At 56.1% G+C, this 27,982-nt stretch overlaps 4 protein-coding genes across 6 annotated transcripts; 3 read left to right on the top strand and 1 right to left on the bottom strand.

The window, feature by feature from the left end:
• Positions 1-3,682: 3,682 nt before the first annotated feature.
• Positions 3,683-6,963, top strand: IGFALS (insulin like growth factor binding protein acid labile subunit; the record flags this gene model as incomplete). The annotated part of the gene is made up of 2 exons (XM_083872317.1): positions 3,683-3,698; positions 4,737-6,963. 2 exons carry the CDS (start codon positions 3,683-3,685, stop codon positions 6,548-6,550), a joined length of 1,830 nt encoding a protein of 609 aa, XP_083728443.1. The 3' UTR covers positions 6,551-6,963.
• Positions 6,964-7,820: 857 nt separating this feature from the next.
• Positions 7,821-12,588, bottom strand: NUBP2 (NUBP iron-sulfur cluster assembly factor 2, cytosolic). Its single transcript, XM_083872519.1, has 7 exons — positions 12,531-12,588; positions 11,323-11,441; positions 10,573-10,771; positions 9,677-9,831; positions 9,391-9,501; positions 9,018-9,087; positions 7,821-8,465 (listed from the first exon to the last, which is right to left on the bottom strand). The coding sequence occupies exons 1-7, from the start codon at positions 12,562-12,564 to the stop codon at positions 8,323-8,325; spliced, it is 831 nt and encodes a 276-aa protein (XP_083728645.1). The 5' UTR covers positions 12,565-12,588; the 3' UTR covers positions 7,821-8,322.
• Positions 12,589-12,928: 340 nt separating this feature from the next.
• On the top strand, positions 12,929-19,536 carry SPSB3 (splA/ryanodine receptor domain and SOCS box containing 3). 3 transcript variants are annotated; one of them, XM_083872875.1, is made up of 7 exons: positions 12,929-12,947; positions 15,067-15,194; positions 15,838-16,015; positions 16,607-16,794; positions 17,625-17,727; positions 18,116-18,241; positions 18,480-19,536. In XM_083872875.1, the coding sequence occupies exons 2-7, from the start codon at positions 15,087-15,089 to the stop codon at positions 18,827-18,829; spliced, it is 1,053 nt and encodes a 350-aa protein (XP_083729001.1). In that variant the 5' UTR covers positions 12,929-12,947; positions 15,067-15,086; the 3' UTR covers positions 18,830-19,536. The 3 variants fall into 3 exon arrangements, with proteins under 3 accessions (XP_083729001.1, XP_083729002.1, XP_083729003.1); XM_083872876.1 differs by lacking the exon at positions 12,929-12,947 and adding an exon at positions 12,964-12,994 and having other exon boundaries at positions 15,835-16,015; XM_083872877.1 differs by lacking the exon at positions 12,929-12,947 and adding an exon at positions 12,990-13,008 and having other exon boundaries at positions 15,835-16,015.
• A 5,159-nt stretch (positions 19,537-24,695) lies between these two features.
• NME3 (NME/NM23 nucleoside diphosphate kinase 3) lies at positions 24,696-27,926 on the top strand. The gene is made up of 5 exons (XM_083872696.1): positions 24,696-24,796; positions 25,074-25,204; positions 25,668-25,769; positions 26,174-26,286; positions 27,494-27,926. Exons 1-5 carry the CDS (start codon positions 24,751-24,753, stop codon positions 27,609-27,611), a joined length of 510 nt encoding a protein of 169 aa, XP_083728822.1. The 5' UTR covers positions 24,696-24,750; the 3' UTR covers positions 27,612-27,926.
• The last annotated feature ends 56 nt before the right edge of the window (positions 27,927-27,982 follow it).

Consider the following 27,982-nt stretch of genomic DNA (forward strand, 5'->3'; position numbering starts at 1 on the left):
GCAGAGGGGACAACCCTGGAAAATGGGGCTGGGAGACCTTTAAAGGTCCTTTCCAACTCAAACTCTTCCATGATTCTAAAACAAATCCCACCTCTTAATCTCCTCATTTCAGGCTTATTATTTATTGCTGCTATTTCTGTAGAGTGGGTGAGTTTAGGTAAGAATCTGTCTCCTACAGAAAAAAAAAAAAAAAAAAAAAGAAAGAAAGAAAGAAAAAAAAAAAGCTTTGACAATATAATGTTCAAAAAAAAAGCCCAGAGCTCTGAATAACTCCCTAGAGCTCAGCAGATGAGAGGCAGAGGGGCCATCCTGGCAGAATCTCCATGACAAATTGAGCCCAGTGAAGGTGCACAGAGTCCACACCAGGGGCTGAGCACATTTTGGGGGTGGGAGAGGAATCAGGGGAAGCAGAAATGACCAAACTGTGCAATTACCGCTTGTTGTTTTTTTTCTGCAAAAGAATTTAACAGACCTGAAGTAATTTTATTAAGGTAATGAAAGTGTTGATGAGAATTCACAGTCTCTGCACACCCAGAGAGGAGCTGAATTCACACCCTGCCCACGGTGCTGGGGGGGTTTGGGAACCTCGGGGGGGTTTGGGAACCTCAGGGGGGGTTTGGGAACCTCAGGGGGGTTTGGGAACCTTGGGGGGGACTCAGGGAAAAGGTGGATAAGAAAAGTAGTTTTTTGAGTTTAGAATACAGGATGATGTGGTGATAGAGCAGTTCTCATAGGCTGTGTGCAAAGTCTGCAGGGTTTGTATCTGTTGCTGGTTGGTCACTGTAAATTAGAATATTCAACACAAAAGGAGATGGAATGGATTGGAACAAGGGCCTCACTCTCTTGTTCTTCTACCTCTCTCTCACCCTCCCATCTCTGGGAGCTGCCAGAACATCAGAGACCTTTCCCAACCTCCCACAGGAGGCTCTGCAGCCATGGCAGGACAGCAGGTGGCACTTAGAGACACCTTGGGGACCTTGACCAGCAGCTGCCACCACGCCCCAGTCCCAGCTCCAGGATGGGCCAGATGAACCCAGAAATGTGGGTGGTCAATGAGCATCAAGGCAAAGTGTCCCTCCTGGGGCTTGGTCCCTGCTGGTGTCCCCAAGGTGATGGTGTCACCCCTCCCCTCTTTATCGGGCACGTTTTTGGTCCTGAGCGAGGAGCAGGAGCTCTGGTTGTCCTGGCAACGTGAGATGCTCTCCTCCAGACAGGGACAATATTTGGCAAGATTTGCTAAAAATACTCCCAAACTCAGCGGTGACAATGCCACACACGTGTCACCTCCCTGCTCCCCTCGGGGCTCAGGGGGTCCCTGCTGCTGTCCCTGGTCACTCAGCCCCTCCTGGGGTCCCAGAGCAGAGGTGGCACAGCACTGTCCCCTCCCCAGTTCGGCCAGAACAGGGACAGGACAGGGACAGGACAGGGACAGAACAGGGACAGGACAGGGACAGGACAGGGACAGCTGGTGGCATGTCCCACCCAAAAGGACTGGAAAGCTCCCTGAAGAGGGACCTGCAGGCACAGGAGGTCTGCTGGAGAAGGTAAATGATTCCTTAGAGTTTAAATAGGTTTAAAAAAAAAAAAAAACTACTTTTGAATGATTTTGCTGCTTTTCCTAATACCATTACAGCCTTCTCTATGGCAACCAGGGGAGGGGCTCAGACTTTGGTCCCAGGCAGGGAGTTTATCTGCTGGAGCTGAGGGGTGGGGGGATCACACAGGGGGGTCCACACTGGCCAGGGACACTCTGGGAAGGGGACGCCCATGGTGGGGACCCAAAGCCAGGTCCCCAGGGTGGCTGTGGAGCTGTTGGGGGGCCTGGGGTGCAGGGACAATCCCCTGCAGGGTCCCAGCATCTTCTGCCACAGGAGATGGGACACAGCTGGAGGAAAAGCTGCCAGGGAGGTTCAGAGGTGGAGACAGGCCTGGAGGAGATGCCTCAAGGATCTCTAAAGGTGGAGATGGATCCTTGCACCACAACCACACTGGGAAGGGATTTCATGATTCACCTTCCTTATTTTCCCATTGCATCTCATTTGATATTTCCCCAGGGAGAGCTGCTGGAGGCAGGGATAAACCTGCTCCCTGCTGCAGGCAGGGCTTGTTTAAACTTCTCAACGAGGTTTTGTGGGTTTTGGCTGGCTGACCTGTGCTGGTTCAGCTCTTTTTGGCTTCCAGATTGATTACACCTTGTGTCAATATGTGCTCAGTGCCTATTAGTGGGTGCATGTATCCCTAGCCCTCATTTCTCCCTCCTGATCTATATATTCCCAGAAGACAGGATTAAAATAGAGGGGGAGGAGAATTCCCCTCGGGGCCAGAAGGGAAGAGAGAAAAGGGAGCCTGTGGGAAAGTTGGGTGGCAAAGGCTGGAGCCTGGATGCCTCTCCCCAACACCTTTTCCCATGGCCATGGCAGTGCTGGGGAAGAGCTGAGGTGTGGCCTGTGAGCTGGGGAAGTGCCAGACTCCCATGGGAAGGGGCAAGGTGGGAATGTGGTGAGGTGTCCATGGTGTGGGAGAGAATCTCTGCTCCCCCTGCACCTCCCAAAGCAGCCTGGGGGATCCAGAGCTGGGGAGAGCAGCCCCAGGACAGAGATTCCTGCTCCTGGAGGGGTGGGGTGGGTGTCAGTGCCTGGTGCATCTCCAGGGAGGAGTGGGGGCACCAGGGGAAGGTTTAGCCATGGCTTTTCTATTTGGCAGCTGCTGCTCCTCTTGCTGGGACTTTTTCTTTCATTTTCTTTCCTGGAAAATGGTAAAAGATTCCACAGAAGCCGCACTGGAGCCTGGTGGGGAAATAACCTGGAGCACAGGGTGAGGTCAGAGGCCTCCCCAGGGTGGTTTTGATGAACTGCCAGGGGCAGAGCTGATCTGCCAGCCCTGGAGCATCACCCACCCTCATCCCACTGGAGAGGGGCTGGCAGAGCACCAGGGGACCCCCAGAGGCAGCTCCTCACCAGGGGGACTCTGCCTTTGCTCTGTTTCCTGGGCAATGCAGGGGGCAGAGCTCCCAGCACCATCCCCAGCCATGAGCCAGGACAGGAGGGAAAATGGGAAAAAAAATGGGAAAATGGGAAAAAATGGGAAAATGGAAAAATGCCCAGGAGGGGCTGAGGGTTCTGCCCCTGAGGTTCCCACACAGGGAAGAGTTTTTTCCCCATTTCCCAGCTCATTTCCCACCTGCATCACCATCAGCCCATCTCCCCCAAACCTTTAATCCCCATGTCCTGTGGATGCTCCAAACCCCAACATGTGGGTTTTGTGTCCTGATGGGAAGTGAGGACCCACTGCCAGGGTTTATCCCAGGGTTTATCCCAGGGCAGGGAAGGGTCAGTCCTGCTGCTCAGACCCTCCCCGAGCTCAGAGCACAGTGCTGTGAGGTGACCCCATCCCTCCTCCCAGGCTCAAAGCCCACCCCAACCCCATCTCTGGCAGGACCCCCATCAGCTTCCCGGACATCCCTTGTCCTGAGCTGCCCTAAAGGCACTCCCAGGGCTGGGGAGGGCAGCGAGGAGCCGCTCCCGGTGTCGCTGTCAGGCCGGGCCAGCAGCAGTGGGGTTAAGCCCGGCCGGGCGGGCGGCTGGACAGGCGTCAAGGTGGTTGCTCCATCCATCCCTGCGCAGTCCCAGGGGCCGGAGAGCGGGGCAGGAGAGGGAGCAGGAGCCCTGCCCTGCCCGCCGCCATGAGCGCAGGCAAAGGTGAGCCTGGAACTGCCCTTGGCAGGGATTGGGGAACAGGCAGGGACTGGGGGGGACAGGCAGGGATTGGGGAACAGGCAGGGATTGGGGACAGGCAGGGATTGGGGGACAGGCAGGGATTGGGGACAGGCAGGGATTGGGGGGACAGGCAGGGATTGGGGACAGGCAGGGACTGGGGGACAGGCAGGGACTGGGGGGACAGGCAGGGATTGGGGGAACAGGCAGGGACTGGGGGAACAGGCAGGGACTGGAGGGACAGGCAGGGATTGGGGGGACAGGCAGGGATTGGGGACAGGCAGGGATTGGGGACAGGCAGGGATTGGGGGACAGGCAGGGATTGGGGACAGGCAGGGATTGGGGGACAGGCAGGGATTGGGGACAGGCAGGGACTGGAGGGACAGGCAGGGATTGGGGGGACAGGCAGGGATTGGGGGACAGGCAGGGCTGGGGGGACAGGCAGGGATTGGGGGGACAGGCAGGGATTGGGGGGACAGGCAGGGATTGGGGGGACACGCTCAGACTGTCCCAGGGCTCCAGTCAGCCTTTGTTCTGCTTCTCCTCCACTGCTAATGGGACATTTTGGGGGTTGCCTGGAGGGGCTGCAGAGCCCAAACCTGGATGGGGAGGGCAGGGATGGGCAGGGAGCCCTTCAGTGCTGAGGTGTCCCCAGGGTGTCCCCAGGGGTGTCCCCAGGGTGTCCCCAGGGGTGTCCCAAGGGTGTCCCAAGGGTGTCCCCATGGTGTCCCAAGGGTGTCCCCAGGCGTGTTCCCATAGTGTCCCCATAGTGTTCCCAGGGGTGTCCCCAGGGTGTCCCAGGGGTGTCCCAGGGGTGTCCCCAAGGGTGTCCCCAGGGTGTCTCCAGGCTGTCCCCAAGGATGTCCCAAGGATGTCCCCAGGGTGTCCCCAGGGGTGTCCCCAAGGGTGTCCCCATAGTGTGTCCAGGGGTGTCCCCAGGGGTGTCCCCAGGGGTGTCCCCAGGGTGTCCCCAGGAGCAGCCACATCCCTGCACTGACAGTGTCCACTCTCCTCCACCCCCAGCAGGCATCCCCCTCCTGCTCCCCCTGGCCCTGCTGTTGGCTGCCGCCTCTCAGCCCCCCGGGGGGGACCCCCCGAAGGAGCCGGGGGACGGGGACAGCCCTCGGTGCCCCGGGCCCTGCGCCTGCAGCCTGGACGATTACAGCGAGGAGCTGAACGTCTTCTGCAGCGCCCGCAACCTGAGCCGCCTGCCCGAGGATGTGCCCCCCAACGCCAAAGCTCTGTGGCTGGACGGAAACAACTTCACCCAGCTGCCGGCCGCTGCCTTCAGGAATTTGTCATCCCTGGATTTCCTGGACCTGCAGAGCAGCCAGCTGGGCTCCGTGGAGCAGCACGCCTTCCACGGGCTGCGCAGCCTCTACCACCTGCACCTGGAGCGGAACCACCTGAAGCAGCTGGCCCCGCACACCTTCCTGCACACCCAGAACCTCGTGTCCCTCAGCCTCAACAATAACCACTTCAGCAAGGTGGAGGAAGGGTTGTTTGCAGGCCTCTCCAATCTCTGGTACCTGAACTTGGGCTGGAACTCGCTGGTGGTGCTGCCCGACAAGGTGTTCCATGACCTGCCCAACCTGAGGGAGCTGATCCTGGCAGGGAACAAGCTGCCCTACCTCCAGCACCAGCTCTTCTGCAGCCTCACCGAGCTGAAGGAGCTGGACCTGAGCGGGAACATGCTCAAGGGCATCAAGATCAACGTCTTTGTCAAGCTGCAGAAGCTGCAGAAGCTGTACCTGAACCACAACCAGATCAACGCCATCGCCCCCCGCGCCTTCGTGGGCATGAAGTCCCTGCGCTGGCTGGACCTGTCCCACAACCGCCTGGTCTCGCTCTACGAGGACACATTCCTGGGCCTCCTGAGCCTGCACGTCCTGCGCCTCTCCACCAACTCCATCGCCAGCCTGAGGCCCAGGACCTTCAAGGACCTGCAGTTCCTGGAGGAGCTGCAGCTGGGGCACAACCGGATCCGGAGCCTGGCAGAAAGGACCTTCGAGGGGTTGGGGCAGCTGGAGGTGCTGAGCCTCAACAATAACCAGCTGCAGGATATCAGGGCTGGGGCCTTCCTGGGGCTGCACAACGTGGCCGTGATGCACTTGTCTGCCAACTGCATCAAGGTCCTGCCTGATTTTGTCTTCAAGGGGGTGACCAAGCTGCACAGCCTCCACCTGGAGCACAGCTGCATGGGCAGGATCAGGGCCAACACCTTCTCCGGGCTCTCCAGCCTGCGGAGGCTTTTCCTGCAGCACAACAGCATCTCTGCCATCGAGGATCAGAGCTTTAGTGAACTGCACGAGCTCCTGGAGCTCGACCTGAAGCACAACAGGCTGAGCCACCTCTCGCCCCGGCTCTTCGTGGGGCTGAGCAACCTGGAGTATCTCTTCCTCTCCTCCAACCAGCTCCTGGAGATCTCCCAGGACGCCTTCAGCCCTCTCCAGAGACTCTTCTGGCTCGATCTCTCCCACAACCAGCTGGAGACACTGGACAACAGCGTCATCTTCCCCCTGGCCAACCTGCGGTACCTCAGCCTGAGGAACAACTCCCTGGAGACCTTCTCGGTGGCATTCCTGTGCCCTCCTTTCTCCCTGGAGCAGCTGTGGCTGGGGGGCAACAACTGGCACTGCAACTGCTCCCTGAAGGGGCTGCGGGATTTCTCCCTGCAGCACCCGGCCGTGGTGCCGCGCTTTGTGCAGTCGGTGGCCGAGGGCGACGACACCCACGTCCCCATCTACACCTACAACAACCTCACCTGCCTGCAGCCCCCGGGCCTGGCGGGGCTGGACCTCCGTGACACTGCCCAGGAGAGTTTTGCTCACTGCTGAGCCGGGCTGGCCCATCCCAGGGACCCTCAACCCGCTGCCAGGGCTCTGTGGCCACCCCAGCCCAGCAGAGATTTGCCACCGCCTCCAGAAGAGATGCTGGATGGGCATCGGCCCCACACTGGGCTTCAAACTGAGTATTTCAGTCCTTTGATATTTAAAATAGCAGCCTCCAGGGCAGAGCATGGTTGCTCCCAGCAGGATGAGGGAATGCTGCACCCCCAGCCCTGCAGCCAGGACTTTTATGAGAAAAAAAACAAGCGTTTTCCTGCCATGGAGCAGTGGAGAAATCCTAAAAGCCCCCCTGAGCTTAGGGAAGGGGGCAGAGGACTTGCTGCAATGATTCCTTGCAGCAGCAGGTGTAGGCAGGGCACAGAAAGCCACTCGTGGCTCACCTGATAAATGGCAGCAGACAAATAAACCTTTGGAGCTGTTGCAACCCACCTTGTAAGTTATATTTTTTCCAAAGCTCATGCTGCCCACAGCTGGGATTTTTCCCCAGAGCACCTCAGGGTGAGGGATTCTCACTCCCTGGGGGCTCCCAGCATTTCCTGCAAGCCCTGGGTGGGTGGCACATTCCCAGGGAGGAAGAAATGTCCAGCTATTCCACAGAAACCAACAGCCCTGACAGATTCCAGCACTGCTGCCCAGCTCTCCAAATCCCAGATAAGTGTCCAAAGGTCAGACAAAATTTTCCTGGAAAATTGCACGAGGGGAAATCTGCTGGGTGTGGATCCCTGTGCAGCTCCTGCTTCTCCTCTAGGCACTGCCTGCCATAATCCAGTCTCTTTAGGGGAAATCCAGGATTTCCTTGTCTTCCCAAAACCTGACTGAGGGTGAGTCCCAAAGGTGGAGAGGGAGGAGGGGCTCAGAGTCTGGGAGGGAGGGAGGGAGATGAGATGCAAGGTCACCACCTTCACTGTTTCCCCAGTTTAACTCCAGCATGCAAGAGGAGGGCAGGTCCCATGGAAGAGGTGCAGGGAACAGGACACTGGCAAGTTGAATGAAGCAGGAACCACCTGAGGACACAGAGGAGCCCCAGGCTGGGGCTGGAGAACAGCCAGGGCAAAACATCCCATGAAGGGTTTCCAGGGCTGGCTCACAGCAAGGCAAGGGCCAGGCTGGATCCTGACACTGTTATAGGAGAGGTTTAGCTGAATTCCAGCAAGGGAAGCAGATAAAAGCAGGAAGCACCTTGATGCAGGGCCAAGACTCAGAGGTGCAGCGAGGGGTGAAGCCACAGAGAAACAGAAGTCACAGAGTTGCATTTAAAAAAAAAAGTGTTTACTGCCTGGAACCTTGAAAAATATTCCTGAGTCACACAAGCCTGGCAGGCCCAAGGCTGCAGCTCCCAGGCAGCTCCTGAAGGTGTTTGTGCCCTCACCAGCCCATCAGGAAGCAGTGAGCTGAGAATTCTGAGCACAGGGGCCAGGCCTGGCTCCACATGGGAGCACCCAGCACGACCCAGCCACTGAAGCAAGTCCTGTGTGATCCATCAGGCAGGGGTAGCAGCACATGGAGCCATGATCCAGGTGATCAGAGCCATGTGGGGAATGCTCAGGGAAGAACAGCACTTGACACCGCAGCTCCAGTCTCTGAGTGTGAGGGGATGCAGCTATTTCCCTCTGGGACTGCCAGCAGCAGCAGCAGGAGTAATCTGTGCTCCCCCTCCCTCCCTCACACCCCAGGGAGACAGTTTGAGTTAAAACAGCTCCTGCATCCCCTTTCTGCTGCTGGGGCTGCCAGGCTGGCACCAGTCCAGCTCCACACCCTCCTCAGGAGCTCCTCTGTGATGTATCCAGGATCTGCTGGGCAATGTGAGTCAAGGCAGGGAAGGCAGAGCTCTTGGGAAACTCTTGGATGAAGTCTCTGCCTTCTTCCAGGCTCTGGCTGAGCTGGGGGTCCAGGGGGACACAGCCTGTAGGACAAGGAGGGGACAGTGAGAGTTAATTCCCTGTACAGCCAAGGTCTGCAGCCAGGATAAAAAACACACTGCCACAGTAACTCCAGGGAAAGTGGCAGGGAAGAGCCACCACTGCCCTCCCTGAGCTCTCCAGGGGACAATTCTCACCTGCAGCCCCTTCCTCTGGGCCCAAGACCCCACCTCACCCTGGTGCTTCACAAGAGGAGCTCTCCCACCTGATCCCAGCCCTGTCCAGGGACAGGGTTCAGCCCTCAGCCCCCATTTCTCAGGAAGGCTCTGGACATTCCAACATGGTTCTCATGGAGCTCCAGGCCTGTTCACACTGTCACCACAATGTCAGCAGTCAGAGCAGGCTGCTGGCACCATCATCTCTGCCCCAACAGGGCTCCACTGTGAGGAGCTTGGATGGCAGAGAAACAAAGCACAAAGCTCAGCTCTGCCCTGGGGCTCACAGCCCAGCCCACTGTGCTGCTCCTTGTCTGTGCTCAGCCCTCTCAGAGCAGCACAAGATCAGCCCTGAGCAGAGCTCTGCTGGAGGCCACTCACCCAGGAAGGGCACCCCGGCGTGCTTGGCCAGCTCCTCACCTCCCCCTTTGGAGAAGATGTTTGTGCATTCCTGGAGGAGGAAGAGCAGTGAGTCAGCAAGGCCAGAGCCCCGTGTGACAGGGCAGGAGCTGCCAGGCCCTGAGCAGAGCCAGCTCCTCTCCACCCTCCAGCCCCAGGCATTCCCTGTGCCCTGCCCTCTCCCAGTCCTCCTCAGGAGAGCAGAGCCCAGAGCTGGCACTGTTTCCTCTCCCAGGCTCACAGCATCACCCTCATGGCATTTCCCAATCCCCCACCCAAGGCTCAGCACCCCACACACCACAAAGAAGAGCCCAGAACAGCCCTGAGGCTGGACAGTGAGGTCAGGAGCACTCACAGAGCAGTGGGGACACACAAAGCCACTCATGTTCTCCACGATGCCGAGGATCTGCAATCCTGCCTTCCTACAGAACGTCAGCTCCCTCCTCACATCCCCCACGGACACAGCCTGCAATTGAGGAGGGGGAACAGCAGGAGCTGGGGATCCCTCTGCCCACTCTCACCGTGGCTCCAGAGCAGATGTGTATAACAAACATCCACAGACATCCCTGTGCAAAACTTGGAGTGTATTTTTCCCCCCTCCAAAGCTGCTGCCTGCCAGGAATTCCATGCTGTGTCCCTACCTGAGGAGTGGTGACCAGGATTGCCCCCAGCAGCTGGTGGGGCCTCAAGGCCTCCACGGTGGAGATGTGCTCATCAGACGTGCCTGGTGGTGTGTCCACGATGAGGAAGTCCAGGTCCCCCCAGGCCACGTCGCTGACAAACTGTTTGATCAAAGCTGTGGAAATCAAAGAGGCAGATTAAAAAAAAAACCAAACCATAATGGATTTCAGCAGGTGACTTGGGAGCCACGGGACAAGGCTGTGTGTTTTTTGCCCTGCATTTTCTTGCTTTCAAGTGTTTGAATCTTTGCAGTCTGATTCTCACACTGCTTGATGTAAACTATACATATTTTTAGAAATTATCTACGTGTTTTGCATAGTCGTTCTCCGAGAGGAGAACTTGACTGATGGTCAGAGTGACCAATGGAGTCAGGAGGTTGTAACCTTCTTGTTTGTAAAAAAAAAAAAAGTGTAAAAGTAAAAAGTGTATATAAGTAAAAAGTGTAAAAAGTGGAAATAAGTAAAAAATGTAAAAAGTGTATATAAGTAAAAAGTGTAAAAAGTGTATATAAGTAACGGAGTCAGAAAAATAAAGAAGCTTTTCCATGTTTGACCCTGCTGCTGCTGCCTGCTGTCCTCTGTGAGGGTCTGCACCCACATCACAACGTGAGAACCCTCTGAGTGAGGGGTTACAGGTGTCACCATTTTTCTTGGGTCCCCTCCACACCCACATCATAACCTCTCTGGGTGAAGGGGTGAGAGGTGTTACTGTTTTTCTTGAGTCCCCTCCACACCCACATCACAACCTGTGACCCCTGTGAGTGAAAAGGTGAGGGGTGTTACCATTTTTCTTGGGTCCCCTGCACACCCACATCACAACATGAGACCCCTCTGAGTGAAGGACTGAGAGGTGTTACCATTTTTCTTGGGTCCCCTCCAGACCACGGCGTCGTCGGGCCGCTCCAGCAGGAAGCCGATGGACATGAGGGCGATGGCCGTGTCGTGCCCCACGAAGACGGGTACCCAGCCCCTGTCACACTGGTGCACAGAGCTGTCCTGCACCCTCAGCATGCGGGGGATGCTGGGCCCACACAGGTCCACGTCCAGGATCCCCACCTGGGGACAGGTACAGCCCCTCAGACAGGCTCAGCAATCCCTGACCCCCCAAATTTGGGCTGCTCGCTGCATGTCCACATTGGTCACTGCAGCTCAGCAGCCACACTTGAAACACAAATGGTTTAAATTTCATGTCCCTCCTGACCTCCTTCTCCCCAAGGAGCATCTCCTGGTGTTTCCAAGTGCTTTATGCCAGAAGCCAAGTGGTGCTGGCTGCACAGAGCATTCAAAAAGACCCTCTGGGAATTCAGTCTGTCTCCTGCCCATACATTTCCTTTTTGGAGTCCTTGAGCTCACCCACTTCACCCCACAAAGCAGCAAAGTCGTGTCCCAGTGCCAATTTCAACAACAAACATTGGGGGATTTAATAAAACAGATAAAAGAGAAATGAACTGCAGTGCCTCATCCAGTTACCTGCACTGGATCACACCATCCCAAATTGCATTTTCACAGATAATCCACACCAAGGACACCCACATGGAAAGGGTGGGGAAAATGCAGCCCAGCTGAAGGGAAAAGGCAGAGATCAAACACCCCAAAGCCTCACTCACCCTCTTCCCAGCGTTTCTCAGAGCCAGGGCCAGCTCTGTGGAGAGGGTGCTCTTGCCCACACCGCCCTTCCCGGACAGCACGAGCACGATGTGCCTCACCCCGGCCAGGTTGGCTCTCTCTGAAAGTGGATCACAGAATTGTGATTATCAGGAATATCCTGAGCTAGAGGGACTCACAGGGATCATCCAGTGCAGCTCCTGACCCTGCACAGACACCCCAACAATCCCACCCTGAGCCTGAGCATTGTCCAAACACTCCTGGAGCTCTGGCAGTGCCCATTCCCTGGGGAGCCTGGGCAGTGCCTGAACCCTCTGGGGGAAGAACCTTTTCCTAATATCCAATCTAAACCTCCCCTGACACAGCTCCAGCTGTTCCCTTGGATCCTGCCCCTGTCACAGAGCAGAGATCAGAGCTGCCCCTCAGGAGGAGCTGCAGCTCCAGTGAGCTCTGCCCTCAATGGGACACAAGAGGTGGATGTGCCACAGGCTTTTTGTCATCACAAAAGGGACAATGACAACAACGGCAATAAAACACTGAGCGTGAGGAGCTAAAGCTCATCCCGATGACCTAAGTGGCAATTGGGCAGCAGAGCAATAAACACGCGCTGGGCTCAGCCCGGAGGCTGACGGTGAGCTCAGGCTTTTGGCGTTTCCTTCCTCCGTGCCACACCGGTCTCTTCCTGCCAGTCCCTTCCCCGCTGTGCTGTCGGCGCTCCCGGCTCTGCTTTGGGCTCAGCTCCCCGGAGCAGGGAGCGCTCGGGACCCCGGCCCGGGGCAGCACAAGGGGCAGCACAAGGGGCAGAGCCGGCAAACAGCGCCCGCCCGGCCGGGGCTGGCCCGGGACAGCGGCACCGGAGACATGGAGGCAGGACAGACCATGGCAGAGCTCATCCGCGCCTCCGCCGACGGTAAAGGCCACGGGAGGGGGTGAGAAGGGGCCGGGGAGGGCGGGACGGGGCCCCTGGCAGGGCTCAGTGTGATCTCCCGATCCCCGGTGCCCGCCGCCTGCGGCAGCCCGGCCCGGCCTGAGCTCCCCTCACCGGGAGTCGGGCCCAACACCGCGGCACCGGCATCTCGGAACCCCGCAGAATCAGGCCCTGATCCCCCGCTAGACTGATCATTCCCGCTGGGAGGTCCCCGGAGAGGCGGGTAAGGCCCCGCCAGGCCAGATCCCGGATCCCCCAGGCCGCGGCCTCTCCGCCGCTCACCCCCGGCTGTCTCCTCCATGTTGTCTCCTCTCATCGCCCGCTTCCGTCTTCCGCCGGTCCGCGGCCGTGCCCCCCAGACTGACAGGTGCCATGTCCAATCGCCGGCCGGGCTCTCACCGGAGGGCCCGCCTCTCAAAGCTTAACAGCTAATCTACTTCTCGTGCCCCCCGCGCATCAGCCAATGGGCTTAGTGCTTTCCCTTCACAGATGCCGCTCAATGGCACCACTATTTGGCGATTGGCACACAGAACAGCCAATGGTGCCAGGCTCTCTCAAACCCCGCCCCCTCTGTCCCCCTTTACCTGTGAGTGACAGCGCGCTCAGCCAACGGCGAAGGGGCGCTGCGCGGTCTCAGCCAATGAGCAGCTGAGGGCGGTGCCGGGAACGGATTGTTTATGTCCCGGGAGGGGAAAGTAGGTCAGAGCGCCGCGGGGCCGAGCCGGGGCAGCGCAGGGGCGGGCCGGGTAGGACAGGGCAGGTGGGCTGTGGGCTCGGGGGACGGACCGGAGGTCGGAACCAGGGGTTGGGCTTTGGCTCGGGGCGGGCCGGGGTTGTGCGACTCTAGCGCGGTGGCCCGGCCTGGCCTGGCCTGGTCCGGTCCTGTCCGGCGGGCCTCAGTTACCGGGACAGCCGGGGCTCCGCTGCCCGCCCTCGGTGGAGCCGCTGTCTCCGGGAGCCGGGCCCTCCGCCGTGGTGTCCCCGTGTCGCTGTGCCGGTCACGCCGCAGCATCACCTCGAGCCCCTGGAGAGGCCTCAGCGGGCCCAGAGCCCCTCGGGGTGAGCGGGGTTTTGTGGCGCTGCCGCTGTGACAGCAGGACAGGGACAGCGGCCGTCCCCTCTGAGGGAACTGCTGAGGCCGCTCCGTTCCTTGGGGCAGCTCTGGTCAAGAAAGATATCGGTGAGCTGGAGCTTGTCTAGGGTAGGGAATAGACCTGGGGAAGGGGCTGGAGCACCAGGAGAGGCTGAGGGAGCTGGAAAGGGGCTCAGCCTGGAGAAAAGGAGGCTCAGGGGGGACCTTGTGGCTCTGCACAACTCCCTGACAGGAGGGGACAGCCAGGGGGGGTCGGGCTCTGCTCCCAGGGAACAGGGACAGGACAAGGGAGAAGGCCTAAAGTTGAGCCAGGCGAGGTTTAGGCTGGATATGGGGAAGATTTTTTCATGGGAAGGGTGATCAGGCACTGGCACAGCTGCCCAGGGCAGTGCTGGAGTCCCCATCCTTGGAGGGATTTAAAAGCTGTGTGGATGTGGCACTTGGGGACATGGCTCAGTGGTGCCCTTGGCAGTGCTGGGGGAATGGTTGGATTCATTGATCCAGGAGATCTTTTCCTGCCATAAGGATTCCATGACTTCCTCTACCCTACCATCAGTGCTGGGTCGTGTACTGGGGTCTCTGTGCTGACTCTAAGCCTTAGTGAGGGCCTGGGGGAGCAGAGCAGCTCTGTTGGGCTGCTGTAGGTGCTCAGCAAAGCTGGATAAGGGCTTTCTGCTGTGGTTTGAGGTGCTTTCCCAGCATGGCTGTGTGAGCCCTGTGATTTCAGAGCCTTTCAAAACATCCATGGGCAGCTGCAGAGCTGGCTGTGGCTTGGCCTGGGCTGCTTTTCCAGGAGCTGCTGTTCCTCTGGGGATTGAGGCACAGGAGGAGCAGTGCCAGGTGCTTTATGGCAGGTTTGGGGCTGAGCTGAGGGAGAGGGTTCAAGGGTTACAGCCCTGAGGGTGCCTCTTGGTGGGGAGTTATCCTGCAAAGATAAACTTCAGGCAGGTGGGACTGGAAGCTGAGGTTTCCCTGTCACATCCAATGGTCCTGTGTGGGAGCTGGGACCTGGTGTGGGAAGGAGGCTCAGGAAATGTGCCTGAACAACATCCCTGTTGGGCTGGAGACAGGCCACTGCTTTCCTTCTGCTTGCTGTCCTTGAGGCAAGCTGGGACAGCTCTGTCACAAGCCTGGTTTCCCTCCAGCGAGCAGGAAAGTGGTTTGTCTCCCTTTCCAAGCACTGAGAGCAAAGTCTTCCATCAGAAGGCAGTTGCAGGTGGACAATCCTCCCTGGAGACAGATGGGCTGCAGGGGACAGAGCCAGGACAGCTGCTGGGGGGTCTCTGGGCACCAGGGAGGCTGTGTCTTCCACTGTCTGCTCTAGTGGAACGAGATGAGCTTGAAGGTCCTTGCAGCCCAAATAACTTTGTGATTCTGACAGCTCTGAAGTTGTGCAGAGCCACAAGGTCCCCCCCTGAGCCTCCTTTTCTCCAGGCTGAGCCCCTTTCTTCCCAGACCAGGTGAGAGGTGGCTGCTGGCTGCAGCTCCTGCAGAGGGGCAGATGCTGCCACCAGTTCTGGATATCAGGAGCATTTCTAGAGGCCAATTAAACACTTGGCTCAGGGAGAAGTCAACCCTGGCTGGAGAAAGACATCGAACTTTGCAGAGTCTCGCGGTGTGGGTGGAACTTCGGCTGATCTTGTGCTGGTCCCCTGGGGGGCTCTGGTGACTCAGGGGGTGTCTGTGAGCCGTGGCAGAGCTGTAACCTGGTCTTTCTCTCCCCAGCCTACCTGTCGGGGGCCGGCATGGCGCGGCGCCCGCGGAGCAGCCGGGCCTGGCACTTTGTCCTCAGCGGGGTGAGGCGCGAGCCCGACGGCCGCGCGCGGGGCTGGGGCTACGACTCCGACGGGCAGGTAGGACTGGGCTTGGGGCTCTGGGACCCCTGACCACGGGGGTGAATAACAAGCAGGTACACCTGAGCAGCACGTAAACCTAAATTCTGAAACCAGTGATAAGAGAAACCCTTAGGCAACACCATAACACAGGAGTGAAACTGGGCTGTGACTCTCACAGTGTCCAGTCCAGGATCTCTTTGGCCTCTTGGCACTGGGGAACAGTAAATCAGGTTTGTGTTTATGAAAGCAAACAAAAGTCCTTTAATTCTGCCCTGGGTACCCCGTGGGCCTGTCTGCAGTGCTGTCCTCCTTGTGCCTCCCAGCCTCTTCACAGCCTCTCCAGAGCAGTGCTCAGCTCTGCTGATGGCTGGAACCTGCCTGGTAAAAGGCAGAGCTTTTAGCACAGAATTTCCTTCAAAATGTGTGTGTTCCAGACTTGGGCTGTCACCCTGCTGTGACAGCTCCGTGTCTCTGGCAGGCACAAAGAATGTCCCTGCACCACAGAGTGCTGAGAGGTCCCTGCAGCTCACGGGCACCATCCCTGTCCCAAAGGAGGGGAATTCCATGGGCACAGCCTCCCTGTGTGACAGGCCAGGTCATGACACGAGCCTGGAGTGCCCAGGGATGCCCAGCAGTGAACATTCCCTGTTCTCCCCAGCAGCACAGTGACTCGGATTCGGAGCCAGAGTTCTCCTCCCTGTCTCCCTCCATCCCGAGTGCCATCCCTGTGACTGGAGAGTCCTACTGCAACTGTGAGAACCAGAGTGAAGCTCCCTACTGCTCCAGCCTGCACGCCCTGCACCGCGTCCGCGACTGCCGCTGCGGCGAGGAGGACGAGTGTAAGGGCTTCCCCTGGGGCTGGGATGGGGGGTGACTCCCTGCAGAGTCCTGTTTCTTGTCCCAGCATTCCTCTATTTACATCCCGAGCCTGTAGGAGGATTAGCAGCCCGTGCCTGCTGTCGTGTTCCCAGGCTCAGGGCTGATGCTGTTACGGCGTCAGCGCTCACCTCTGGGACCTGCTTTCCGGTCTGGCTTAGGCCCCAGTGGAGCAGAGCTGGTGCTTAGGGCCCTCCTGATCCCTGCAGGGGCTGGCAGGGTGCCTGGCTCAGAGCTTGGAGAGCCTGGACATGGCAGAGCCACCCCTTGATCCCATGAGGAGCGTGGGGAGAAGGAGGCTCTGCCTGTCAGCCAAAATTTGATCTGGTGAATGCTGAGAGCTTTGGAGCACTGATCCATCCCTGGTAGGACACTGCAGGCCTCAAGAAGCTCTCTGATGAGCACATCTTAAGATTTATCCTCTTAAACAATAAAGGAAATATAAACAAACCCACCAACAAGCCTTCAAAACAAACATCTGCCTGTACTTTGACTTGGAGCTCATTCCCTGAGGGTCTTAGCCCATCCTTGTCCTCTCTGTTCTTCCTCAACAGATTTTGACTGGGTGTGGGATGACCTGAACAAGTCGACGGCCACGCTGCTGACGTGTGACAACCGCAAGGTGAATTTCCACATGGAGTACAGCTGTGGCACGGCCGCCATCCGCGGGAACAAGGAGCTGGCGGAGGGACAGCACTTCTGGGAGATCAAAATGACCTCCCCGGTGTATGGCACTGACATGGTACGTGTGGGGCACACAGAAACACCCGAGATTTTTGGATAGGATGAGGTTTGAGGCTGTCTGGAAGTGCATGAGTCTGTGGGGAGCTGATGAGATGCATCCCTGGCATCTGGGGTTCACTCTCTGTCATGTTGGAGAAGCTGTGGCAGTCTGGTGAGATTCCAAGTGACTGGAAAAGAGGAAACATAACCCCCCATTTTTAGAAAGGGAAATGAGGAAGATCTGGGAAAGTACAGGCTGAGCAGTCTCACCTCTGGGCCAGGCAATCATGGAGCAGATCCTTTTGGAAACTGTGCAGTGGCACATGGAAAAAGTGGATGTGATTGATAACATCCATCATGGCTTCACTAAGGGATTCAGTGGCCTTGTGTGAAGGGGTTGCAGTGTTGGTGGAGGAGGAAGGAGGAACTGATCTCATCTCCCTGAATTCGTGCAATGGCATCCTTGTCTCTAACCTGGAGACACATGGATTTGACAGAGGGACCACTTGGTGGGTTTGGAATTGTCTGGATGGTCAGATGGAAAGAGTTGGGATTCAGCAGAGACCAGTGACAAGTGACGTTGCTCAGGGGCTGCATTGGGACCAGGATTGTTTCACATCTCTGCTGGGGAGGGATGGGGCATCCAGAGAGACCTGCACAGGCTCACTTAGGAAAAGAAATTGGACCTGGGAGCCTTCAGCTCCACCCTGAAACCTCTGACTTGGCTTCACCAACCCCTCAAGGTGTTTTGAGCTGAGCCAAGAAGAGGAGGGGGAAGAACTGGAGGTGGAATCTTGGCTGTGTTTTCTTGCTTGAAAAGACACTGAGCTTGTGTTCTTTGCCTCTCAGATGGTGGGGATTGGGACATCAGATGTGAACCTGGACAAGTACAGACACACCTTCTGCAGCCTGCTGGGCAAGGATGAGGACAGCTGGGGACTCTCCTACACAGGTAACAGGGACAGGCTGCCCTGAGATGCCACCAGAGCTGTGAATCCCTTCATTAAGGACGCCAGAGCAGCTTGGAGCCCTTAGAGAATCTCTCCTGGCCCACTTTTTGCAAAGTGGTATGGGACCATGCCAGGGCACCAGGTATTGTCACATCACCACTTGGGGTTTCAGTGCTGCTCCCTGTGCTCTGGAGTTGTAAAACCTCAAATTTCCCCTTTTCACCAGGATGGGAGGGCAGGGGCCAGAAGTGCAGGGGTGTTTTTGGCACTGAAAGAAGTGCAGGGATGTTGCTGGCACTGAGTGAGGCTGTACCAGCACCATGGGAGTCGGGGATGAATTCCTGGAGTGCAGTTTTTTCACAGAATTCCATTTTTTGGGTGTGTTTTCAGGACTGCTGCATCACAAGGGGGACAAAACTAACTTCTCCTCGAGGTTTGGCCAAGGATCCATTATTGGGGTGCATTTGGACACGTGGCACGGGACACTCACATTCTTCAAGAACCGCAAGTGCATAGGTGAGAGCCAGGGATGGGCTGGGAGGAACTCCAGTCTGCCTGCAGCACAAAACACTGGGAAAGCAAAAGACCAAGGTGTGAAGTGAGTGGGAGGAAGGTCACATTTGTTGTTTAATAAATTGGGATTTATAGAAAGCTTTTCCCAACAGCTTTGCAGTTAACGGGTTTGGGGTATGTGAGATGGGGGAGATCCTCGTGTCTACACTAACATGCCCTCCCTGTTGCTGTGCCCTGGCAGGGGTGGCAGCCACAAAGCTGCAGAACAAGAAGTTTTACCCCATGGTGTGCTCGACAGCAGCCAAGAGCAGCATGAAGGTGATCCGGTCCTGCACCAGCTGCACGTCCCTGCAGTACCTGTGCTGCTTCCGCCTGCGCCAGCTCCTGCCTGACTACGTGGACACGCTGGAGGTGCTGCCCCTGCCCCCGGGACTTAAGCAGGTGCTGCACAACAAACTGGGCTGGGTCTTGAGCATGAACTATAGCACTTTGAAGCCTTCCTCCTCCTCCTCGTCCTCGGGGAGCGACTCGGACAGCTCGTGCGGCTCGGACGCGGAGGCGTGCCAAAGGAAGAGGTGCAGGAGGACATAAGGGCTCTGCACGCCTCGTGGGTGGGGTTTGTTGTGTTGTCTGCAAGGGCCAGTCGAGCCTGATGCAGCTCTTTCCTTCTGGAGACATCAATTTCTATGTGTTGGCAGAGGTTTTTCCAGTGCTGTGGGAATTTTTGGCCTCGACATCCATCGCAGGCGTTAAGGAGAGTTGCTGGCTCCAAGAGATGCCAGTTCTGACACAAGAAATTTGTGGTGAAATATCTGAGCTTCGTCTTCTGACTTGCTATGGAAGCCAGCACCTCTTCCTGAAGGATCTTTCTTCTCCTTGTTGGCACAGACAACGTTTAAGAAATTGGACTTGATGACAGGAGTTGGACTCGATAATCTTCCTGGCTGCCTTCCAGTTCAGGATGTTCTGTGGTGATTAAGTGGCCTCCTGGTTGGAGTGTACTGGATTCCAGTCAGATAATGGACCTGCCTCACGGAGACAATCCCAGGCCAGTCCTCTCCTCTCTGTGTGTGTAGGTTTGGTGTCTGCCATGACCTCGTCCCACTCTGGGGCACGATGGAGCAGCAGCTGGAGGGAAAGGGGCCCCCAGAGACTCTGCTGGGAGCAGCTCCAGGAGCTGAGCTCTGGGTGGTCTTTCTCGAGCCCCTGGGGACTTGTCATTGCTTTGCATGTTGGTTCCTGCTGCTTCTCCTCTGTCCAAGACCGTGTTAAAGTGTAATAATAAAAGTAGAAGCTGTCTGTTGTTCCTCTTGGGGCCCTTGAAGGCAGGAGCTGCAGGTGTTTGACAAAAGCAGCAGCGTGGAGGGGAGGTTTTGGCTGTGTCAGAGCTGGAGGAGGTGAAGGCAGCAGAGATCACCTTTGTCTCTGCTCAGGGCTCTTGTGTTTCCTACTGAAGCAGAAGTGTGGCTGGGGTGATGTTGAGTGGACCAGGCTGATCCCTGTGGCTGTGCACAGGAAGGGAGGCTGCAGGGTTTATAGTGCCTGTCCTCTGGCAGGTCAGACACCCCAGGGCCTGGCACTCAGAGCAGCCCCTCCCAGGCTCTGTGGTCCTGAGGGGAAATGCTGGGTTGGGATCTGGACAAGTGGCCTCATGGCACTGCCAGGGAATGGGCTCAGGTGCCAACCCAGGCCAGGCCCTGCAGGGCCTGTGCTCAGCTCATGGGGCTTTTCCCCAGCCTTTGAGCTCTCCTCGGGTGGACAGTTGAGGAGTCAGGGCTGTGCTGGTGCTGTCAGCCCTGCAAAGGGCAGTGGACAGTGGAACAGGGCTGAGGTCTGGATGGGAAATGGCTTTTCAGCATTTTCTCTGTGAGTTTCCTCCCAACACATTCCAGCTGCTGCCTTTTCCTCTGCTCCCATTGCACACTCCCACGGGCTCAGGTAAAACTTCTTGCACCATGTGCATGTATTGCCTTCTGATCTCAGGGCTTTGAGGGCTCACCTGGAGCAGGGGAGGAGTTATTTCTACTGCAGCTGCTGCTGCTGCAGGGCTGACTCTGTTCTATTGCAGGAATTGTCACTCTCACACTTGCCAGAGTCCTGGGTTGTCCTTCTCCTCTGGCAACCCCTGACCCTGGAAGGGCATGAAGGAAACTCCTGCAGCTGCAGAAAGAGCTGGGAGCAAGGTCTGAGCCTGGTGTGTGCCCAGACCCCAGACTTTCCCTGGCATTAAGTTCTGGGCTGCTTTTAAAGCCTCTTTCTGCTAAAGGCTAATATTTTTTTTTCCCACTCAATCTTTTTTTTCTTTCCTGGACATCTCCAGAGCACAGAGGTGAAAAGATTTTCCTAAGGTCATCTTCCCTCCTTCCCTAGTGCTGAGTCACCACTGCATTCAGCACCAGAACAGATTTTCATCTGCAGAGACTCAAAAGGATCTTGAGACACACAAATAATCTGGGCCCTTCCAGTGACAGCGTCAAGGACAGGCTGGCAGCCACAGACAAACATTCCTGCACCTTTCACTGGGGTTTCTCAAAGCTCTGGGCTTGGGAATGGAGGGAATGTCTCACTTGTCCAGGTGTTTTGTTGTTGCCCTTGTCAGAGAGGCACTGGCCAAATTCCTACCTCACATTTAGGGTGTTACCCCAAGGCTGCAGCACCCAGAGGAGAAGTGACAGAGGTGAAACACCCCGACCACAGCTCTGGTGAGCCAGGACAGCCTGAGGGTCTCTCCTCTTCACCCCTTTTAGCTCTGATGTCACCAAAGTCCCCTGGTGAGAGCAGCACGGCACTGCTGGGAGTGGCCAAAAACCAGTGGGGATGTGGTTTAGGGTCCTGATATGGCTTAGGGGACTCGCTGGTGTTTGGACGAAGGTTGGACTCGATCTTGGAGGTCTTTTCCAACCTTAATGAGTCTCTGAAAGGACACTTCCCTGGGCGAGATGGAGCCAGGATGGGAGGGGGCCAGGCTGCCCAGAGCTGTTTACTCAGCCACAGCAAAGCTGCTCATCTTTCTTAGCTCCCCATAAGCCATGAATCCTAACCCCCCGTGGGGTATATTCAGGCAGGGCAGGAATTTAGTTCAAAGGATATCAAGGCAGGGTTTAGATGGTGTTTGACCTACTTTCACAGAACTCACACACGTGGGGCTTTGCCATCAGCTCAACCCAAGCGACACAAAACTTCATGGATTGTGAGTTTTACCTCCAAAGGAAGCTTCCTGGGAGCTGGGGCTCTGCATTCTCAGGCTCTGCCTGCCCTGCTCTGGGCACAGGACTGCTGTCTGTAAAGAGGGAAAGGTCAGCCTTAGTCCCACATCTGCCACCTCTGGAGATAAAGGTGTGGCAGCAGCTCCCCTGTGAGTGAGAGGAGACCACAAACCATGGTGAGACCCACTGGCTGTCTCTGCTGGCAGAGCTCCACAGGCCACAGCTGGGGTTTTATATTAAAAAAAATTATCCTCACAGGGCTAAGTGAGAAGGAGCTGAGGAGGTGATTTCTATGGACTCCAGGAGAATGGAAAAGCCCAGTTTTCAGACCACCCTCCTCTGCATCAGAGCTTCGTTCCAGGGTGGAGCAATGGCAGTTTGGAATGGATCCTCTTGTCTGTTCCATGTTCCTCTGGAAGCTGACCGTGCTGTGGAGCACTTTGTGTAGCTCTGGCTCTGACTCTGTATCCCCTGTGCCCAGCAAAAGGGGCTTCAGGAAATCATCTGCCTCTACTAACCCCTCCTCATCCTAAAAGGTGAAATATTTCCAGCAGGATCAGTGGCCCAGTATGAAATCAGACAGGTCTGACCTGTGCAGAGGCACCAACACTCCAGGCTGTGCCAGTGTTACATTGGTGAAAGACCATGGCTGAACTGGAAGGTGAAAATCCCCCCCAAATAAGCAAAAAGGTGCAGGAAGAGCCTGAGAAAGAAGGCAGTGCCACCTGCAGAAGTTGCTAAGTGTGATAAAAAGAGACAAAAAGCCTTTGTCTGCACGGCAGAGTGTTGGATGGCCACGTTATCTGCACCTACATGCTCTGGAGTCTCTTACATAACCACGGGATCTGCAATGTTCCATCCAGCAGGAGCAAAAATAGAGTTCTGCCTCCGCCTGAAATTCCTGCAGTGGGGGCGAGCAGGGGAACAGCCCCCCCTGCCACACTGGGATCCCTCCACACTGAACCCTCCCTCTGAAATAAAAAGATATTTTGTGCCAGAAGGTACCTGGGCCTTTCAGGTTCAAAAAGTGATCATTAGGCTTTCCAAACGAGGCAGCAAATTTGTTCAGCCCCTTCCAGATGTGCAGCTGTTGCCTGTGGCACCATGCCATGCACACATCTGGGCTGGGAATGCTGGGCACCCAAGTGAAAGCTCTCTAGGAAGGATTTGTGGTCTCATTTTTGCTCCCTGCAGCTCCCTGTGCTCACTCTGGATACACACTTGTCTAAAAGACACTGGCTCAGGAATAACCTGCCTGGGAACCATTTCCCAAGCTACCTGGCCACCAATAATCCACATTTTTGGAGCTCTTAGAGAGGGAAGTCAAGGCTTTATCCCCACAGCACATCATTGCCAGGGATGAGAAGGACTCACCCAAGAGTGTTTGACATGTTTCTCCTCCAAGTTCTGCTGCAGGAAACTGCCTGAGGCTCCAAAGAACAATTTACAGTCCAAGGAAATGAAAACCTTCACCCAAGTGCCTGCACTGGGATCTTTGAGGAGATCTGTGGACAATGACAGAAATGGCAGGACAAAATGAGGTGTTTCATCAGCATCAATAAACAACAAAAATAAAACAAGTGTGAAGTGAGGGATTGTGCCTGTGTGGAAACCTGGACTGGAGCTGTTGACTTCATCACTTACACCTCTGCAAGCACCTTGAAAAGTGTTCTAGGATAAATCTGATTAAATTGACAGGAACATCATAATTTTTGAAGCAGGAAGGTTGGGATCAGCCATCAGGCTGGAGTTAGGAAGCTGAATTTCACCCCCTGCCCCACTCCCAGTGCTGCACACCAGGCTGGGCACACACAGATGTCACTTTTCCAAACCGTGTCAGGGCTCTTTCCTTTCACAGAATGGGATTTTTTTGAGATATTTCAACAAAACAGCCCGGCTGTCTCTAAGAACAGAAGGCTGACAACACGCTGTTTGTGCACTTTAAAATCCCGTTGTTTTTGGGGATTTTCAGCGGGTCTGCCCAGGGCAGGAGGGACTCTGTGACTCCTCCGTGCTGCCGGTGCTCCCTCTGCCGGTGCCAGAGCTCCGGGAACTGCGGGGAAAAGCCATAACCGAGTGTTTATCCTTCCTACACAGGCTTTTCCACGGCCAGGATAATAATCACAGCAATATGACCCTGCTCAGCTTTCCTCAGGCAAAGCCACGCTCTGGATCTCTAGGATACAACCATTTATTTATATTATATTATATTATATTATATTATATTATATTATATCATATCATATCACATAATATATTTTAGAGATATATTAATATATCTATATATAATAATATAAAATTATATATTATATAAATATATATATTTATGTATATAAAATATATAATAAATATTATATATTTATATATAATTATATATTTATATAATATATATAATATTGTATATATAATAATATTATATGTGTGTATATATATATATATATGATTTATTCCCATGTTTATTTGGAATAATTCACTCAAAACTACGTTGGATAAAGCAGCTTTTTGGAGACAGAGCCCTGCTCGTCCCAGGCAAGATCTGAACAGAGGGGAGGGAACACCAGAAACAGGATGGGAGCAGAGCCAGCACTCCATGAGACACCTCAACAGCTTTGGGAGCAAACCCAGCCCTCCACAGGACACCTGGAGAAGGTATTTCATGTGCTGGTGTTTCCAGAGGCTGATTTTGGAGGGAGCTGAACAGAAAGGTGAGTTCCTGAGAGCAGCAAATGGAGTGCAATTCTGCCTATCCCTTCCTGAGGCTGAGAGCGCCTGAACGACGGCGATTTTACACGCCAAAATTAAATTAAATGTGCTCTGTACTGCTCCATCGGGATGGGGCAGGTAGGGCCGGTATCCCCCAGTTCCATGGGGCACACCTGGCAGAGGTGGGTCCCCCCGGTTCCACGGGGCACACCTGGCAGAGGTGGGTCCCCCCAGTTCCATGGGGCACACCTGGCAGAGGTGGGTCCCCCCGGTTCCACGGGGCACACCTGGCAGAGGTGGGTCCCCCCGGTTCCATGGGGCACACCTGGCAGAGGTGGGTCCCCCCGGTTCCACGGGGCACACCTGGCACAGGTGGGGCTGGTTTTCCCCCAGTTCCATGGGCACACCTGGCACAGGTGGGGCCGGTTTCCCCCCGGTTCTATCAGAACCCCGTGTAGGCCCAGGCCGCGGCGGTTGCCATGGGAACGGGCCGTGCCCGGTGTCCCCGTGTCTCGGCCCCGCCGCCCCGCTCGCCCCGGCGCGTTGGTTCCGGGGGCGGTGACAGCGCGGGGGGAGCGCGGCCCCTTTAAGAGCGGCGCCGCCATGATCTGCCTGGTGCTGGGGCTCTTCGCCGGCCTCTTCCACAGCGGTACGGGACGGGACGGGACCCTCAGCCCTGAGCACCAGGGACCCCCATTCCCCTTGTGCCCTACGGCCAGGGACCCCCATTCCCCGGGAGAGACCCCGCGGTGCAGGCCCGGGCCAGGCCCCCTGTCCCTGTCCCCTCAGCGCCCCACGGCCCTGCCCTCCTCTGCGGGGACCTGTGTCCCCCCCAGTGTCCCCACAGGCTGACCCTCCTGTCCCCGCTTTGCTGAAGGCCCGGAGACTCTCCTTCCCCCTCTCAGAGCTGTGTCCTGTCCCTGCAGCCTTCGGCGGGGTCAATGAACGGACCTTCGTGGCCATCAAACCGGACGGCGTCCAGCGGCGCCTGGTCGGGGAGATCATCCGCCGCTTCGAGAGGAAGGGGCTGCAGCTGGTGGGGATGAAGCTGCTGCAGGTGAGTGGCTGGGTCTGCCCAGGCTGGGGGTCCCTGGTGCTGAGGAGCCCCTGCAGCCCCTCAATTCCCCCAGCTGTGCCCGGTAACTGCTGGGGTTTGTGGCTGTACAGCCTGCTGGTGTCATTGCAGCACCAAATCCTGGCAGCTCAGAGGAGAGTCGGCATTAGGAGGAGTGATTCCAGCCGTGGGGAGCACAGCTTTTGGCTGTGTCTGTATTCCAGGGCTGTCACTGCAAGCTGGCAGCTGGAAACTCCTGTACCTGTGACAGGCTCCTGGAACTGAACATCTATGCAAGAGCTTAATTCTCTTTATTCCCCGCATCCCTGAGGTGCAGCCCTTGCCCAGATCTCTCTGTGTGGGAGCTGACTGAGCTCTGTGCTCTGTGCAAAGAGCTTAATTCTCTTTATTTCCCACATCCCTGAGGTGCAGCCCTTGCCCAGATCCCCCTGTGTGCTCTGTGCAGGCCTCGGAGGAGCTGCTGAAGGAACACTACATCTCCCTCCGGGACCGTCCCTTCTACGGCCGCCTGGTGAAGTACATGAGCTCCGGGCCTGTGGTGGCCATGGTGAGTCCTGCCAGCACCCCCTGCTCTGAGGAACAGGGATAGAGGGCAGGGTGTGAGCAGCAGTGCCTGTTGGCACAGTGATATCTCCCCTCGGAGGGTCTCTTGTAGCTGTAGTGAACTGTAGGGGTGTTTTCTGTTGTAAATTAAATCACAGAATGGTTTGGCCTTGTTCCATGGGCACCTTCCACTGCACCAAGATTGCTCCAAGCCCTATCCAGCCTGGCTTTGAGCTCTTCCAAAGATAGGGAGAAATCCACAGACAATCTGCATTATTTTCCACAATCAACTTTGGAAGAATTAATTTGGAGAGACTCTTTGCTGTCTCTCACCCAGGTGGATCTGGTGGGGAGTTCAGAGGGCAGATGTGACCTGTGGAAGCTGATCCTGGTTTTGCTCTCCCAAAGGTCTGGCAGGGCCTGGATGTGGTGAAGACAGTTCGCTCCATGATCGGGGAGACCAACCCAGCTGACTCCAGGCCTGGCACCATCCGAGGAGACTTCTGTGTTGAAGTCAGCAAGTGAGAGCTTTGATTTCTTCTTCCCTCAGTGTTTCAGGGCATCCTGTCCAGGCATTCCTGTGCCAGGCCTGCCTGAGCCACGAGTCTGCATTCCCAGAGCAGAAGTTCTCCCTGAGCTGAGCTCTGCTTCCTGGGGTTGGCTTTAGTAGGAGGAAAAGCCTGGATTGTGTCTTTCCTTCCTCCTGAGTCCTCTGTTGAAAGCAGGAGGGGTTTGCCTGTTTTCCTCTGGTAATCAGGACTGTCAGAGTGTGAGAGGAACAAGTGAATATCCATGGGTGGTGGCCGTGGATGGCACCAGCCTGACTTGTGGTAGACACAGCTCTCACTGAACCATCCTGGCTTAGATATCTATCTCCTGGTGTCTGATACCAAACCTGCTTTGATGGAAGGAGGAAAATCTGGAGGCACAACTGGAATCACTGACATAAAAATGCAAAATCCCAAAGCTACAGCCACTTGCAGCTCCTCCTGTAGCAAACAAATGGTTCCTCAGCATAGGGGGAGGGAGTGCTGGGAACTGGCACTGCTGGAAGGATGAGGAGTGTGTGATGGGAAGGGATAAAGTGGGATAGGACTGGGTTTAATGAAATTGGTGTCGTGGTTTTGAAAGCAAAATGAGTCAGAGGCTCCAAGTCAGAAATACAGTTTAATAAGAGGAAAGGTAAAAAGGTAAAATAAAATAAAATCAATGCAATAACACAAAAGAGCACTGACAGAGTCAGAATACACCCTGAGCAGGGGGGTGGGAGCAGTCCAGGTGAGGGGCTCTTCCTGAAGCAGTGATCCCACAGAAAGGTCTGGGAGCTCTGCTCCTCTGGGAATCCAGTGGCTCAGGGCTGCTTGTCCTGTCCCAAATCCCAGATTCTCTCCAGGTGGGAATGCTTGGCTCCTCCCCCTGGGCATTGGGAGCATCTCCCAATGGGATGAGGAGTCGTGCAGTGGCTCCTTGATGGCCCATTAAACAGAGAGAGCTCCTGGAGGGAGTTCCCTGTGAGTCCTGGGCAAGGCATTGATGGGCCATGAGCAGAAGAGCCCAAAGGAGGGGCCTGGGAAAACACTGCCCCACCTGGTTCCAACAGCTCATGGAGATGGTGAGAGAAGAAATACTTTGTGTACATGTCAAGGGGGAATTTTCCAGGCTGCAGCATCCCTCTCCCACCTTTCCCAGCTGGGTTAAGAGCTGCTCTCCCTTTCTCCTTGCCCCCAGGAATGTGATCCACGGCAGTGACTCTGTGGAGAGTGCCCAGCAGGAGATCTCGCTGTGGTTCCGCCCCGAGGAGCTGCCCTGCTGGGAGGACACGGCTGCACACTGGATCTACGAGTGAGGAGCAGTCCCAAGGGAACTTCATCCTCCTGCTGGGACACAGGAGGTTTCCATCCATTTCATGGCAGCTGCTGGGGTGGCTGCAGAGCCTCTGTGGGATTCCTCTCCTGCCTGTGGGATCCTGGAGCTGGGCTGTGTGTGGAACTCTGTGGTTCAGCTCCTGCCAAAGGGAGCTGTTTCTTTATTTCTCTCTCTGCTCTATAAGTAGTTGGTATAGTTGCTCTGTTTGCTGCAGCATCTTGAATCCCAAGAAGCTCAAGCTGATTCACTGATTCAAGTAAATCTTGGGCTCTTGGCCCATTCCTGGGTGTTCTCATCCCTGCCTGGAGCAGGAGAATGTGTTTTCTTTGCTGCTGGGAGAGGTGCTGGTCA

The sequence above is a fragment of the Zosterops lateralis genome, assembly GCF_965231275.1.
Source record: "Zosterops lateralis genome assembly, chromosome: 15".
Taxonomy (NCBI): Eukaryota; Metazoa; Chordata; class Aves; order Passeriformes; family Zosteropidae; genus Zosterops; species Zosterops lateralis.